A 16,028-nucleotide genomic window follows, 5' to 3' on the forward strand; every position below is an offset into this window, starting at 1 on the left:
TACAAGCAAGTTGCCAAAATCCAGAGGTCCGTTTGTAAATGGGGGTCGTATGTAAGTCAGGTGTTCTTAAGTAGGGGACCGTCTGTACATGTGTCCCAATGAATTTTGTCTATTGCAAAGAATTTTTAGGCATCAAATTGGCATTTATGGAATAGTTTATAATATGTACACATAGGGTGGTCATCATATAGTGTTTTCTAATATTCTTTATATGTTCACTTTTTTTCGTACATCCTATGTATATTGTATTGCGTGTCCTTGCCAAAAACTATATCTATATACAGGCAGTCCCCTACTTAAGCACACCCGACTTACAGATGACCCCTAGTTACAAACGAACCTCTGGTAATAGGTAAGTTACTGCACTTTAGCACTAGGCTACTATGAACAGCTATAACAGTTATTAAAGGTGTCTGTAATTATGGTATATTGTTAATCCTGGTATTGTGACATTTGAATTTTAAAAATGTTGGAAAGACCAAAAAAAATTAGTCTGGAGCTACAATTCTAAAATATACAGTTCAGACTTGCATACAAATTCAACTTAAGAACAAACCTACAGAACCGATCTTGTACGTAACCCAGGGACTGCCTGTATAATTCCATTTGTTTGACAGTTCGTATGGCTTTTCATATGGATTTTATTCCTAATAAATGCCATGGCTCCAATCGGTCTTAATAAATAAATAGAATTATTTGTATTTGCATAAATCAGGGACAGGTAAATGAGGGATGTTGTGCCTTAGCAAAAGCATGTAATTGTAATTAATTTTAGTTTTTCTTTTGGCTTTTAGTTTGGCTTGTTAAACACACCTGAAATACTCGAAGTATAGTGAACGTCCCTATAGATGCACTGTCCCTATTTTTAAGGTCTTATACAGTCATGGCCATAAGTTTTGAGAATGGAGAAATTAACATTTGTATCAAAGTCTACTGCATCAGGTTTTATAATGGCAATTTGCATATACTCCAGAATGTTATAAAGAGTGATCAGCTTAACAGCAATTAATTGCAAAGTCATTATTTGCCTAGAAAATGAACTTTCCCCAAAACACATTTCAACATCATTGCAGGCCTGCCTTAAAAGGAGCAGCTAACATAGTTTCAGTGATTGATCTCCAGCCCTGTCCCAATCGACACCCACACCTGTGTTACTGGAGCAATCTGTCATGATTAAGTAAGAATCACAACCCCTGGACACTTTAAAAGGAGGCTGGTGTTTGGCATCATTGTTTCTCTTCTGTTAACCGTACTGCACAAAACTGTCATAACAGGGAAGAGTATCGCAGCTAGAAAGATTGCACCTCAGTCAGCAATCTATCGCATCGTCAAGAAATTCAAGGAGAGAGGTTCCATTGCTGCCAAAAAGGCTCCAAGGCGCCCAAGAAGGACCAGCAAGTGCCAGGACCGTCTCTAAAAAGTGTTTCAGCTTCGGGATCGGGCTACCAGCAGTGCAGAGCTCAGGAATGGCAGCAGGCAGGTGTGAGTGCATCCGCATGCACTGTGAGACTGCGGAGACTCTTGGAGCAAGGCCTGGTGTCAAGGAGGGCAGCAAAGAAGCCACTTCTCTCCAGAAAAAAACATCAGGGACAGACTGATATTCTGCAGAAGGTACAGGGAGTGGACTGCTGAGGACTGGGGTAAAGTCATTTTCTCTGATGAATCCCCTTTCCGATTGTTTGGAACATTTGGAAAACAGCTTGTTTGGAGAAGACAAGGTGAGTGATACCACCAGTCTTGTCTCATGCCAACTGTAAAGCATCCTGCAACCATTCATGTGTGGGGCGGCTTCTCAGCCAAGGGAATCGGCTCTCTCACAATTTTGCCTAAAAACACATTGATGAATAAAGAATGGGACCAGAATGTCCTCCAAGAGCAACTTCTCCCAACCATCCAAGAGCAGTTTGGTGATGAACAATGCCTTCTACAGCATGATGGAGCACCTTGCCATAACGCAAAGGTGATAACTAAATGGCTCAGGGAACAAAACATAGAGATTTTGGGTCCATGGCCTGGAAACCCCCCAGATCTTAATCCCATTGAGAACTTGTGGTCAATCATCAAGAGACGGGTGAACAAACAAAAACCAACAAATTGTGCAAGAATGAAGGACTATCAGTCAGGATTTGGTCCAGAAGTTGATTGAGAGCTGCCAGGGAGAATTGCAGAGGTCCTGAAGAAGAAGGGTCAACACTGCAAATATTGACTTTCTGCAGTAACTCCTTCTAACTGTCAATAAAAGCTTTTGTTACTCATAATATGATTGCACTTGTATTTCTGTATGTGATAAAAACATCTGACAAACCAGAGGGCAACAGATCATGTGAAAATATAATATTTGTGTCATTCTCAAAGCTTATGGCTATGACTGTAGTTTCATAGTTATTTTGATTAGCACTAGTGTACCTTGATTTTTGTTTATTTCCAAGAGATCCACATGTCAGTGTCCTTCTTTTGATTTGGGTGCAGGTCACCAAATCCTACTGGTGAAAATCACTATTCATACTCCTACTTTATTCTCCTAGTTAGTGCCAGTGCTTTTGCTTTATATATTTTCTAAGATTCCGTATTGTATGTGAAATCTTTTTTGTGTGTGTGTATATATGTGCAAAACAGCAGAGAAGAGTCATATTTTGCTAGGGACAAGTCACTTCAGACTGGTGTCATATTAAAGATAAGATCTTTCACATCACATTAGGCTTTTATGTGATCTTAAAGATGAGATTCTTATCTAAATGTGACCATCCAATTGCTTCTATACATCTGCAGATTTAGTGAGATGCTTATACTTTGAAAGGAGATATAGATAGGGGCCATCATCATGAACCCAACCTCTTTGATTCGCGTAATACAATAATGCCTTTTCTGTCTATATTGTTGTATATTCATTGCACTGCATTATATTCATTACTATGTTTATAGGGGGAAGTACAGGCACTTTTTCTCAGGCATGAAGGTTACCTCGGGGCAATTGGTGCATTTTTGAAAGGTGCAGAAGAAGATAGTAAGTATGAAGGATCCCTATGAGATGTAAAGTTTCAGTTTTCTGTAAGGCTACATTCCCAAAGTGTCTTAAAGGGTTTGGCCACTTTACCTTTTTTTGTAGTGTGTGTATGTGTTGGGGGCAGGATATTAGGTGATATATCAATATACATCCGGCTATTGAAAAATAATAAACGTGTTATTACCTCCTCTGGCACCGCTGATGTCCCACGCCACGATCCGTGCCCCAGTTTGTTTACAAGGGTGCACAGGGAGCTTCCGGACAGCTCCTCCCATCCGTCCCTATCTCTGTGTTGTAAGCGCCTGGAGATGGTGTTGGATGGGAGCCTCCGGTCGGAAGCTCCCTGTGTGCCCTTGTAAACAAACCGGCGCACAGATCAGATGGACCACGGCGTGGGACATCAGCAGCACCGGAGGAGGTAAGTACATGTTTATTATTTTTAAATAGCCCGCCCCAGCCTGGCCCTAGATTATTCCTAAGCTCGGATAACCCCTTTAACCTCTTTCTGATGTCCAGAGTATTTCCCCAGTGATGTAACTGTGACAGTTACATCACTGGGGACCTCCCAGAGTATACACTCAGCGGAGACCGAGAATGGATGCAATACTGTAACATCCGTCCCCTATAGGCTTTCATGGCCTCCGCTGATCAAATAATTAATTCAAGCAGGATATAAAGATGCAGTGTGCTGCGTCTTTCCTTCCAGTGTTTTCTACATTATACAATGTACACTGTGAAGACACAGGCAGTAGTGATGCTTCCATCTGCCCGTATATGTCATTATGTGTACACATCGGGAGCTTTCCTGGGCACAGAGAGTCAAGTCTGTGGGGAAAATCTTCTAAAAAAGGTTTTTGCTGCAGATATTCCACCCCTATATTATGGACGGTGGCTTCTGGACATTTCCTTAGTCTTGTTTTCGCATTGATGTAAAGCGACCGTACATCCACATCCTAGTAAAGCTCATGTAAAAGTTTTGTGGGTTTTTTTTTTCCCCCCTCTAGATCCCAACCTGTACAGCTGGGGGGAAAACTATGCCGGCAGTTCTGGGCTCATGAGCACCTCTCCAGATGTCTTCCCTATGCAGAGGTCACGAAGTGGAACAGTGAGTGTTTTTAATGGATGTAGTGAAATCTCCATAAGACGAGAAATGTGATTTACATTTTTATGTTTTATGCATTTCAAGATTTGTAAGAGACTGCTACCATCTCCCATAAATATTATGCACCAAAATAATGTACCGAAATTAATCTTTATACTAGGTACAATAATAATTGTTTTCCTTCCTGGGTCCGTCATGTGGACTTTTTATACACCTGAAATATAGAACAGTTAAGGGGCGTGGATATAGTAATATTATTTGGTTGTAGTCACCTTTCTGTGACACATCTACAAGTCTGCCGCATGTGCTATAATGCTGGGTGTACTTAAAGGGGTATTCCGGGGGTATGCTCCATGCACCGGGACCTGGGAAGGGATTAAAGGGCCAGTAGCATTTTAATTCTTCATCACAGTCTATGTCCAACGGAAGCAAAATTTTAAATAACTAATTACATATAAGCTTATATTTTAAGGACCCATTTGTATATGAATTATGCTGATTCCTGGAATACCCCTTTAAATTGTCAACCATTGCATGCCAGATGGAGGCTGACTCAATTAAAGGATTATAACGTGAATGTTATAGAGCAGGAAGAGCTGAGCTGATTGTGTGTGTGTGTGTGTTTAATATATGAGTAATATCGTATATATGCCATTGGCATGTTATAGAGCAGGAGTTCAGAAGATTGAACATTATGCAGACAGCATGTTATAGAGCAGGAAGAGCTGAACACCTTTATATTTTGTGGTAAAAGATTCAGTACTTTGTCTATTCTGGGTTTAGGAGTCCAGTGGGTGGTCCTACTCAGTGATTGAAATCTCTCTGTATGCTTGCTATTCAGGGTGTCCTTTATTGATATTACCACCCAGTGAAATTCTAAACATAGGAGTAAGACTTCAAAGAGATGGTTTCACCCCACTATACCATTACCACCCTCAAGTAGGGTATGAAATCCTTTTTTATGTGAAATTTTTGTCCATTCACAATAAGAAAATAAATAAATAAAAAAAATCTTCCCCAAAGTCAGGCAAATATGACTCTTCTAACCTCATTATTACATGAGAAGAGTCATGTTTAGAGGGTACAGGGGGGTGTCACTTCAGTAGCTCTTATGTTTTGTTCTATAGTACCTAGAAAAATGCTGTTTGATAATGATCTCATGTTTAAGATCACATCAGGCTTCTGTGATCTTCAGATAGAGGCAGCTAAAGACATAGTTTAAAATGCAAGATGCAGATGCACTTCATGCTTGTTTTTTTTTAACTGCCTGCATATCCAGTTCTGTAGCTCACAGAACCGTAAGCTTGATGGGGTCTAAAAGATAAGAATCTTATCTTTTTATATAACACAAACATGTTTGTTGGTGCTACAGAACCAAAGATATGGGCTTCTGAATGACGCATTCTCTGCAACCACTAAACTGGACTAAACTTCATCTTTTATGAAAATGGGTAAGAAGAGTAACATTTGACTGACTTTGGGGGATATATTTTTTAAGTAAACGGCTGAGATTTCACAGAAAAGAGGGAATTCTAAAAATGACATTTCATATCCTGTCCGAGTGGGCTAGTATATAACATTACTCATAGCCTGATTTATCTTATCTGCACGTGTACCCATTTTTCATGCTTTTAATATTTCTTACATCATACTGTATGTTACACAATCTTATCATTTCTTTTCTTTTTTTTTTTCACTTCCACCTTCCTTCATTTTTCTATCTTCAGTTTTCAGTAAGTAACTTGTTACATGTCGCTGCTTGTAGACTTGTGGTTGTGTCACGTCGCTGTCTTTTGCTGTGAGAATTGAAGAGAGTTGAAGCGATTCATCCAGGGCCTGATCCACCCCATTAAATAAACATACTATACTAGACTAAAGGTGATGGCACACGTGGCGTTTTGAACCCGTTTTTGGTCAGTTTTTAAGCCGTCTGTCAAAAAAGGCATGCGTTTTTTGACGGACTGTTTAAAAATGGGCCAAAAACGTGTTCAAAATGCCACGTGTGCAATCACCCTAAGCTATTACCCCATAGTAGGGGGTCCTACAGTCCTGTGCAGAGACACGTGAAGGCGTCCAGGTAGATCTGATTTCTCCGAAACAAGAACCAGGTCATTTTATGGATATTTCATCATTGCTCAGGAACGCATGGGGTGTAGAAAGCACTGGAGATTACCTCCACTCCCTCAGGTGTTTCCTGGATTGATCACTTCACAAGGCATATTATGGTATAGACAGAAATACCATATGGCCGCACATAAAATACAATCCATATTAAATGACGTAGAGGATCTTTGCTTGAGGAAATCTTGTGTGCATAGACCTTGTCCATATGTGTGATCCAGATAAAGTGCACCCAAGATACCGGGAAATATACAGTTACTTATTAGATATACATTCTCTACAGTATAGCCCAGCATAGGGTTCACATATACAGCAGACACAGCACAGATACTTTATAGGGTCTCACGTAATGTACAAAATGTATAGATATTTAGTGGTGATTGTCCAGGAGTTGATAAAGAAAGCATATGGAAAATTGTATAACTTTTCATTACACAAACAATAAGATTGATTTGTGGAAACTGGACATCCCCTTTAAGCAGGCTTCTTGCTACATCCCCCGTCCCCCCATTGTGTGAGATTACAGCAGGTGGAAGGAGAAGGGAAGTAAAGTGGAAGCAGGGAGAGCGTGAGATGTGCTCCTGCACAGTGTAACAGCCTGTGAAGCCATGGGGCTTTAGTAACGCTTGCCTTCGCTTAATTTTGAAAGTTAACATTAGAAGGAAGACCACAGATGACAAATATGAGAAGGTTACCACAGTCACGGTGCCTGGATCTATGAGTAAGTGTGCCTGGTTTATCATGATGGATTTTGATGGTAGTTTTCCTTTTAACCCTTTGCGGTAATCTGGACAACAAGAACGCAAACTGATGGGAATAAGGTTCCCACGTAGAAACGGTTGCAGATATACAATTAATTCTAGATATTGTTCCTGATATTAGTGAGACGCTTGTGTAGTACTAGACCAGTCCTTGCCTACAGTACACAGGCAGGTAAGTTTAGCTACAGGTTTTGCTGAAAGGAGCCACAGCTTTTCTGCAGGAATCTCTATGCAGTGTGTATTAAGCTTAAACAAATTAGTAAAATATCTTTCAGTATGTTTGTACTGCGGCTCCACTGTTACCAAGCCACAGCAATATTTCTAGTGTAATAAAGCCGCACCGCACACCCTGCCTCCCCTGCCCCACACCTGCTTTCATTCTGCTCCTAATACTATTTATAGTATTGACCGTACAGGCAGTCCCCGGGTTACATACAAGATAGGGTCTGTAGGTTTGTTCTTAAGTTGAATTTGTATGTAAGTCGGAACTATATACTTTATCATTGTAACCCCCAGCCAAATTTTTTTTTGGTCTCTGTGACAATTGGATTTTAAAAATGTTGGGTTGTCATAAGAACCAGGATTAACAATAAAGCTTCATTGCAGACACCTGTGATAACTGTTATAGCTGATTATTGTAGCCTAAGGCTAAAGTACAGTAAGTTACCAAAATCCAGAGGTTCGTTTGTAACTAGGGGTCATATGCAAGTCAGGTGTTCTTAAGTAGGGGACTGCCTGTACTTGCCTCCCTCTTGGGGTGCGGTCACACGTCGCATTTAACGTATGCGTTTAAAAACGCATTCCTATCGCTGCTGAGTGATTAACCTAAATAAACATCTGTTAACACATTTGTTTACAAAGCGAACCCGTTAACACATGCATTAACATAGCGGTTAACACATGTGTTAACGCAATGCTAACACGTGCGTTAACGCAAGCATTAAAATTTGCGTTTTGTAGACGTAAGTGTTAACAGCTGTTTAATTAGGCAAATCTCTCTTCAGCTTTTGCAATGCGTTTCTAAACGCATACGTTAAACGTGAAGTGTATCCGCACCCTTAGACGTTTCCTCCCATAGTATAGCAGGAAGCAGATGGGGAGTAGAAAGTGTTAACAGTTATGTACAGATACAGGAGTTTGGCCGCCTTGGGAGTCTGTGGTGAACCTCGGCCCAGACCCAATGTCACAGATCAGTATTATTGTGCCCTGTTTTTCTTTGCCCCTTTTAGATATCTATACATGCACATAATTCTGCACTTAATCTGCATTTAGGGGGAGATTTATCATACACTGGCATATGTTTGGGGTTTAGACATTGTGACTTGCCTGGCTGTCAGCATGGCTGCCAGAAAAAGTTTGGCACAAAAACAGTTTTTTCATAAAAACGCCCTGTGCCTGCCTGCTGCATGACCCCTCGATGCCCACATAGCGTGGAGGTGGCGTACTTGCTATTGTAATTGCAAATTCTTGCACTGTTTAATTTGCTATTACAGTGTAGGTTTGTTCTTAAGTTGAATTTGGATGTAAGTCGGAACTGTATATTTTATCATTGTAAGTCCAGACAATTCTTTTTTTGGTCTCTGTGACAAAAGGACTTAAAAAAAATGTTGGGTTGTCAAAAGAACCAGGATGAACACTAAATCTTCATTACAGACGCCTGTGATAACGGTTACAGCTAATCATTGTAGCCTAGGACTAAAGTACAGTAAATTACCAATTTCCAGAGGTCCGTTTGTAACTAGGGGTCGTATTTAAGTCGGGTGTTCTTAAGTAGGGGTATTTCACTGCTTCTATGCCAGAAAACTGTTGTAGAAGCAGTGATAAATCTCCTATAAAACTGGTTCAAATTCTGCAGCGAATAAGATTTCTACTCTTTCTACTGAAATTTCCATCACATCTTTATTACTTCTGTACATTTTTCAGTTTCCAAGATCTTTCCAGTTTAATCCGTATGCTAATTAAGCAGTTGGTGCTCCCAGGGTGTTTACTCCGCACCCAGAGCATTGTAATTCCTGCCTAAATTGTTCCCCCCTTCTCCCAGTGTCGCCCCATGCTTCTCACACGACTAATCTATTGCTCGTTAGATGAAGAGGATAGTGGTCCACACCAGTGCGTCAGCACCACACCATTCAGCATCCGCACACACCAGCCTGAGACTTGTGTGTATGATCGGGTAAGGCCTGGTAGGCCAAAAGGTCAGAAAACACTATGGGGCTGATTTACTTACCCGGTCCTGTCGTGATCCAGCGGCACGTTCTCTGTGGAGGATTCGGGTCTTCTGGCAATTCACTAAGGTAGTGCGCCCGATGTGTCGCTGCTGCGCTGAAGTCCGTCGGAATTCACTGGAGTTCACCAAGCTATCGTGGGTGCAGGTAAGTGCGTGTCGAGCGACACTTTTTAAAAAAAAATAAAAATTTCTAAATACAGCGTTTTTTCCGAATCCGGGTTTTCTTACAGCCACACCCCCCAGAATTCCATGGCGTGCATGCCGGCGCCGATTCCCCACTATCCGATCGCTTGCGCCAAAAACCTGGGGCAATTCAGGGAAAATCGTTGCAAAACGGTAAAATTCAGGTAACCTGACGGAAAAAAAATGTGTTTCGGGTCCTTAGTAAATGACCCCCATTGTTGTATGTAGAACAAATAAATGTCCTTGCATTAAGAAAAGTTGTGCCCTGTCTTTTTGAAACCTATGCGAGTCGGGAATAGCGGTGCTAGATGCACCGACTACCTCCTTAGAAATTGGTTAAAATGGGAATTTCTCAGAAATTGCAAAATAGACAGAAATAATAATGGTATTTTTACAATTACAGTACATTTCTGCTGCCAGCAGATTACAATGATTGAGTATGTTTCAACAATTGCTCATCCGTGGATGTTCTACATATGTACAGACAGTCTCCGGGTTATGTACAAGATAGGTTTCATAGGTTTCGAATTTTGTATGTAAGTCGAAACTGTATACTTTATCATTGTTGATCCACACAAATTTTTTTTTTGCCCCAGTGACAATGGGAGTTTCAAAATTTTTTGCTGTAATGGGACCAAGGATTATCCATAAAACTTAATTACAGACACCTTACAGCTGATCATTAAAGTAACTAAAGTAAGTCTCATTAAAGGGACTAAAGTAAAGCATCCAGAGAGCTTCACCAGAGGTCATAGTGGGCAGAGGGGTCCGTCTTTAACTAGGGGGAGTCTGTAAGTCAGGTGTCCTTTAGTAGGGGACCTCCTGAATATTGGACGAACCCCCAAACCATCTGATATTGGTGACCCTATCCCATTATGTGTATTTTAAATCTTATCCCCCAGCTGATTTTGTACAAGTTTGAACAACCATTAGAAAGAGCTATGTATATATGTATGTGTATGTATATTATTACTTCATGCCTCCAGTTTCTCCTGTAGATTTAGTGAGATCATGTAACGAATGAAAAGCTTGGGATATTAGAGATCAAGCTTTACACCCACTCAATATTCACAAGTTAAAAATGATTTCACCAAACTTTCTGATGTACTTTTAACCAGCAGGGGGCACTCTGCACTATGCATTATATCCATGATGACAAAGCTGTACATTGGATTATGTCATTTGTACCCAGTCACCAGAGTGAAGGTGGAGATGGCATTATAGTGAATATCTATGGCAGTAGATGACACATCTACACTTGGGTTTTGTGTTCCACAGTTTGACATGTTGGAAATGGATCGCCTGGAACGACAACTAGTAAACCTTCCTTTGCTGTTTGACCCATCTTCCTATGTTCCTGACACGGTGGATCTTACAGAAGACGCAATGGCGCGTGAATATTGGCTCACTTGCTTTGAAGACGCTTTAGAAGGAGTAAGTGATGGAAGATCTGATTCATTATATATGTGCAGTTTTTGCATTTGGGACTTTGGTGCCCCCGTGTGGTCTCTTTGTAGTTGACACCTGTTATCCTGTGCTCAACTATTTAGACTCTTGTCATTTTGGCTACTGAAGCTAAATTACGTTGTTACGTCATTAGTCATTGCTGGCTGTTTATAACTGGTCCACATGGATAGTGCACCCTAGAGGCAAGAACCTGTATAGCTGATGAAGTATTACAATGTTTTATTGATTTGTTTGTTCACTTGACGTTTTGTTAATTGTTCCCTATTATGTTGAAATAATAACAATACTGCTTGCTGTATTTATAAGGTAGCTAAACGTGCTGTTGCCAGTCAGCCAGATGCAAAAGATGCAGCAGATCGGGCTGGAAAGTTCCAGCAGAAGTACTGGAATAAGTTACAGACCCTGAGACATCAGCCTTTGTAAGTATTGTTATATATTTATACGTCCATATTCTGCTCTCTGTTTTGGATCCACTCCTGGCTTACAAATACTCATGTAAAATACTGAGCAGAATACTGCTGTGTGAAACTAGATTTATTCATTGTTGGTTCTGAAATTGTTTATTAACCCCTTAATGAGAACCATATCTAATAATGTTGCTTCTTCTGATGGCATTTAGAAGCGGTGAGCATGACATTGGTTAAATTCTATAAGGCTACATTCACATGACCCATAGGGGGACGATGGGTGCACCGTACCGCGGCAAACGTATGTGCCGTCTGAGCAACGGCCCGGCGTGCGTACGTTTGTGTGAATGTGGCCTAACACCTCGGATCGGTAAAGCTTTAACCCACAACATTTTACCCCCTTATACACCCTGGTTATCCACAGACCACAGTGTCAAGGGTCTCCCTCAATCACGGTGAAGAATTGGCCTCGGGGTGCTGCAGATTTGGGGGGGGGGATGTATTACTTGGGGGTGTGAGGTACCTTTTCCCATGGTAGATCAGCAATGTTGTTCATGTTCAAGGACGTCTCTGAATACATATGATGAAGCTTTTGTTGAAAGAGTCCTGGCTATATGACGTCACATTTATAGGAGCCCCATTGACGCATAATAGTGTACTGGATAGTACCCCTATCCTTACATAATTCAGGTAAAGGTAATTGAAGTTTGTTCATTAAAGGGGTTGTCTGGAGGTTGTTGGTGGCTTTTTTTCCAAAAGCAGCTTCACACCTGGCCATGGTTTTTACTGACATTGCAGCTCTACTCTATAGAAATAAATGGAACTCGGTTACAATACAACACACTACGCATTGCCTGCTTCTTTTTGGAAGAAAATGACCAGATTTTTAAACATCTGGACAACCCCTTTCAGAGCTACAATGCATATTTTTAAAGTAATTGATTTGATAAGATTAGATTGATTGTGGATTTATAGATGACTCTTGATATCTCTTGTAGTGCCTATGGGTCGCTGACAGTCCGCAGCTTACTGGACACCCGGGAGCACTGCCTAAATGAATTCAATTTTCCAGACCCCTACTCAAAGGTGAGCATACGTTTTAAGATAATTTTGGCAATCGTCTACAACGTTGATCTTAATTTTTTTTTTAACCGGATCAGAAGGGTTTTGTGTCGTTTTCTTGAACCTTGGTCCATCTTCCTTCTTGCTTGCTAACAGTGCAGAGACTCAGACTGCACAGACTGCCACCACGTACAAGCAAGGAGGATGCGAGCAACCAAGGCCGGGCCCCATCTCTTCATAAGTCCCAAGGTAGCCATGTATGGCTGTCATGGTCATCCAGTAAGGTATGTATTACCTTGCTTTGTGGGGGGTTGTAGGTAATGACTGCAGGTAAGTCCCTCAAAGTATATAGAAGACGTATAGCACTACTACTGGAGGCAACTAGGTGTGCTGAGCCCTGCCAAACCTCCTTGAACATTACAAACCTCCTTTTCTACACCTTTTGTGCTGCAAGTTTTCTTATTCTGATCTATGGTTAGTGTTCCTATTATGTCCATAAACTGGGTCTTAGCCACGGGTTTGGGGCCCGGCCCCCGACCTGCCGAACAGAGAATATAAGTTTGTCAGTCAGTCAGATTCAGGTTTTACAAAAATTTTGGAGAAACTCCATGGGGGCTTATGTGATTATTATCAACAAACAAGGATGCTGATTAGCTGTAGCAAGTCATATGACTGCCTACTGTATAACTATAAAATTATATGAAAAATATTATGTATTTGCCTTATACCCATTGCCTCTGGCTGCAGCAAGATCTTCCCCCAACCCCTGCCCTATCTGCACTACAGCAAAAATGGTTACTAGGCTCCACCCCTTTGACTATTCCTTGCCCATGGGTTGATCTTTTTCCAAAATTGGCAGGAAATTCAACCCCTATCTAATACAATTTCTTTCCAAGAGTAAATGCATCCAGATTGAGATATTTCGCTCTAACCTTGTTATCCGTTCACCTCCTACCAGGGTAATAGAACAATCTGTTCCCTTCTTCCTGATTGTGGGGTGATGGACAGGATATCTGTTGGGTGATTCTCTCTGTAATCGTATAGCAGATTGCCAACACTGCGGATGTAGCATTCAACACCTCTGTGATGGGCGCAGATTAATATTTTGAGACGTAGAAAGCGGAAAACGCATAACAAGCCATTTAGCATTCACAGCCTCATAGCGCAGCCTATAAAGAACCAAGATGCTCGTTTAAATGTCATTTTCTCAGTGTTTCCAAGGCTTATGAATATGTAATGAGATCATTAGCATTCATTTGCTTGTATGTCTCCAATCAAGTCAGCTCAGGGCTTTGCAGCTTGTCTAAAATGCTAAGCAACAGAGACATTATTATACTAAAAATTGAAGTTTGCCATTTCCTAAGCTGCCTGAGATCATTGTGATGTGTGTCTTGGGGGAGGGGGTTGCTAAATTTTACTGTGATAGTCAATTTTGTGGATCATGGGAATATCCAATAGCAGGAACCTGTTACCCCTTTGGTGAGATATGTAATATTCTTTATATTATATTTATAGAGTTCTCTTTATAGAAATCTCATCTGTTTTCCCTATAAGAAAAGAAAAATCTACTTGAAAGTCATATGCAAATTTGGTGAGAAGAGTCATATTTTGCCTGAGAAGAGTCGGAAGAGGCTGAAGGGGAAGCATCACTTAAGATGACCATTGAAGCGTCTCATCTTTCTGATTGCATCAAGCTTCTGTGAGCTACATAACTAGAGATACAGGGCAGTTCTATACATAGTAAAAAAAAAAAAAAAAAAAAAAAAGCAAGCTTCAAATAAAGATCTCTTGTTCCTTAGGTCACAGAACCACAAGCCCGATGCTATTGGAAAGATGAGATTTTTATCTTTAATATGACATCAGCAGTATGGTTCCTAAGTACTGCTGATACAAAGATGGGGGCATTTTAATAAACTCCTCCCCTGCAGCCTCTAAACATGACTCATCTTAGGTTAAATATGACTCTTCTCTGCTTATTTTCATATGACTTAGGAGGATTTTGGAATAGACAAATGGGTAAGATTTCACATAAAATAGCGAGTCCTAGAAAGGACATGCCCTTCCTGAAAGGACTAGTAGTGTAATGGGGTGACTTGCTGGATTGGTCATCCTGGAGGTTCCATAGAAATCGATGAGGTGTATAACAAACTAGACATCGCATGCTTCTGTCAATCCAACTTTCATGTGGCCTTTATAGTATTCTTAAAGGAAACCTGTTGCTAGATTTTAACCCACTAAACTACAGCTAGGGTATGAAATATCCTTTTTAGCATTTCCTCTTTTATGTGAAATCTTGCTGGTTTACCAATTAAATAATTACCTCCAGAGCCATTTGCAAATAAGTTCAGAGGAGTAATTTATTGCCTGAGTTGAGTCAATTTTAAAGGCTGAAGCGGAGAGTCACTTCAGATGTCTCCTATTTGGTTTCTGTATGATATGTAGAACCATAGAATAGAATATAATTCTATGAATCTCATCTTACAGACTGCTTCAGACTTCTGTGATCTGCAGAACCAGAGATGCAATTAAAGACCTAGTTGGAAATGTGATCTGCAGATTACTTGTATCTCTGAAAGAGCCTGATGCAGTCTGAAAGATTAGAATTTTCCCTTTAAAATGACACCAGCATGTTCCTAGCTGCTATACAACTGAAGATAAGGGAGCATTAAATTGTGCTTCCCTTTTTAGCCTTTTAAATTGGCAAAATATGACTCTTCTCTGCTTCTATGTATATGTCCAGGGCTGGGGGGCAATTTAACATGAGAGGATTTGCTAGAAAGGATATTTCATCTCCTACCTGAGGGATCTAGTAGTTTAGTGGAGTAAAATCTGGTGACAGAATCCCTGTACATCTACCCTGTTTCCCCGAAAATAAGACAGTGTCTTATATTAATTTTTGCTCCCAAAGAGGCACTAGGTCTTATTTTCAGGGGATGTCTTATTTTTCCATGAACAAAAATTGACATTTATCATTGAACAAAAAAATCTACTTTTCTAACCTTCTTATGACTCTCCAAACTGAATTTCATGCTGTATTTATTGTGACTCCATTTCTATTTGAATCTTTGGCCCCAATCTCTAATGTTTAGTAAAAGCACTTCCCATAAATGACCCTTCTTATCCTGGGAGCTGCTGGTATCACATTTGCAGCACAACAGTCAGTGATTTACTTCCACAAATTCTTCCCCATGTCACAACCTTCTGCAACATCTAAAAGATTTACTAATACTAATGTATAGCGTGGGGGGGAGCCGCTGCAATGGTGGCCGCTAGGTCTTATTTTCAGGGGAGGCCTTATATTTCTAAGCCTGAACAAAATTGTACTAGGTCTTATTTTCAGGGGATGTCTTATTTTAGGGGAAACAGGGTATATCAGTGGTGACCTTTCTGTAGGCACCCAGGCTATCGCCTTAGCACAGAGTTTACCAGACTGGAACATACCTCCTCGGTCCTTCTCCGTGGTCTTTCGGTCCCCATATCCCAGCACCTGATACAGTGCTGGAATAGGGGATGGGTGTGCATGCTCGGCCGGAATCTGGCATGAGCGCAGCTTCCCGCACCGCGGTCTCTCCGTGTCGTGCCCCTGTTTGTTTACAGGGGCGCAACACGGAGAGAATGCTGGACACTGAGGAGATGAGTACATGTTTATTCTCTCGGACAACCCCGTTAAGAGTTGCTGTTCTCAGTGTTTTAA

At 40.8% G+C, this 16,028-nt stretch overlaps 1 protein-coding gene across 1 annotated transcript in view; it reads left to right on the forward strand.

The window, feature by feature from the left end:
* PANK4 (pantothenate kinase 4 (inactive)) overlaps window positions 1-16,028 on the forward strand; it is a 42,621-nt gene that overhangs the window by 13,364 nt on the left and 13,229 nt on the right. Inside the window, exons 8-12 of the mRNA XM_072155943.1 lie at window positions 2,923-3,004; window positions 4,009-4,109; window positions 10,677-10,832; window positions 11,172-11,284; window positions 12,271-12,358. Of these exons, the coding sequence (XP_072012044.1) occupies window positions 2,923-3,004; window positions 4,009-4,109; window positions 10,677-10,832; window positions 11,172-11,284; window positions 12,271-12,358 (540 nt within the window). The remainder of the gene's footprint in view (window positions 1-2,922; window positions 3,005-4,008; window positions 4,110-10,676; window positions 10,833-11,171; window positions 11,285-12,270; window positions 12,359-16,028) is intronic.

This window comes from Engystomops pustulosus, chromosome 6, assembly GCF_040894005.1.
Source record: "Engystomops pustulosus chromosome 6, aEngPut4.maternal, whole genome shotgun sequence".
Taxonomy (NCBI): Eukaryota; Metazoa; Chordata; class Amphibia; order Anura; family Leptodactylidae; genus Engystomops; species Engystomops pustulosus.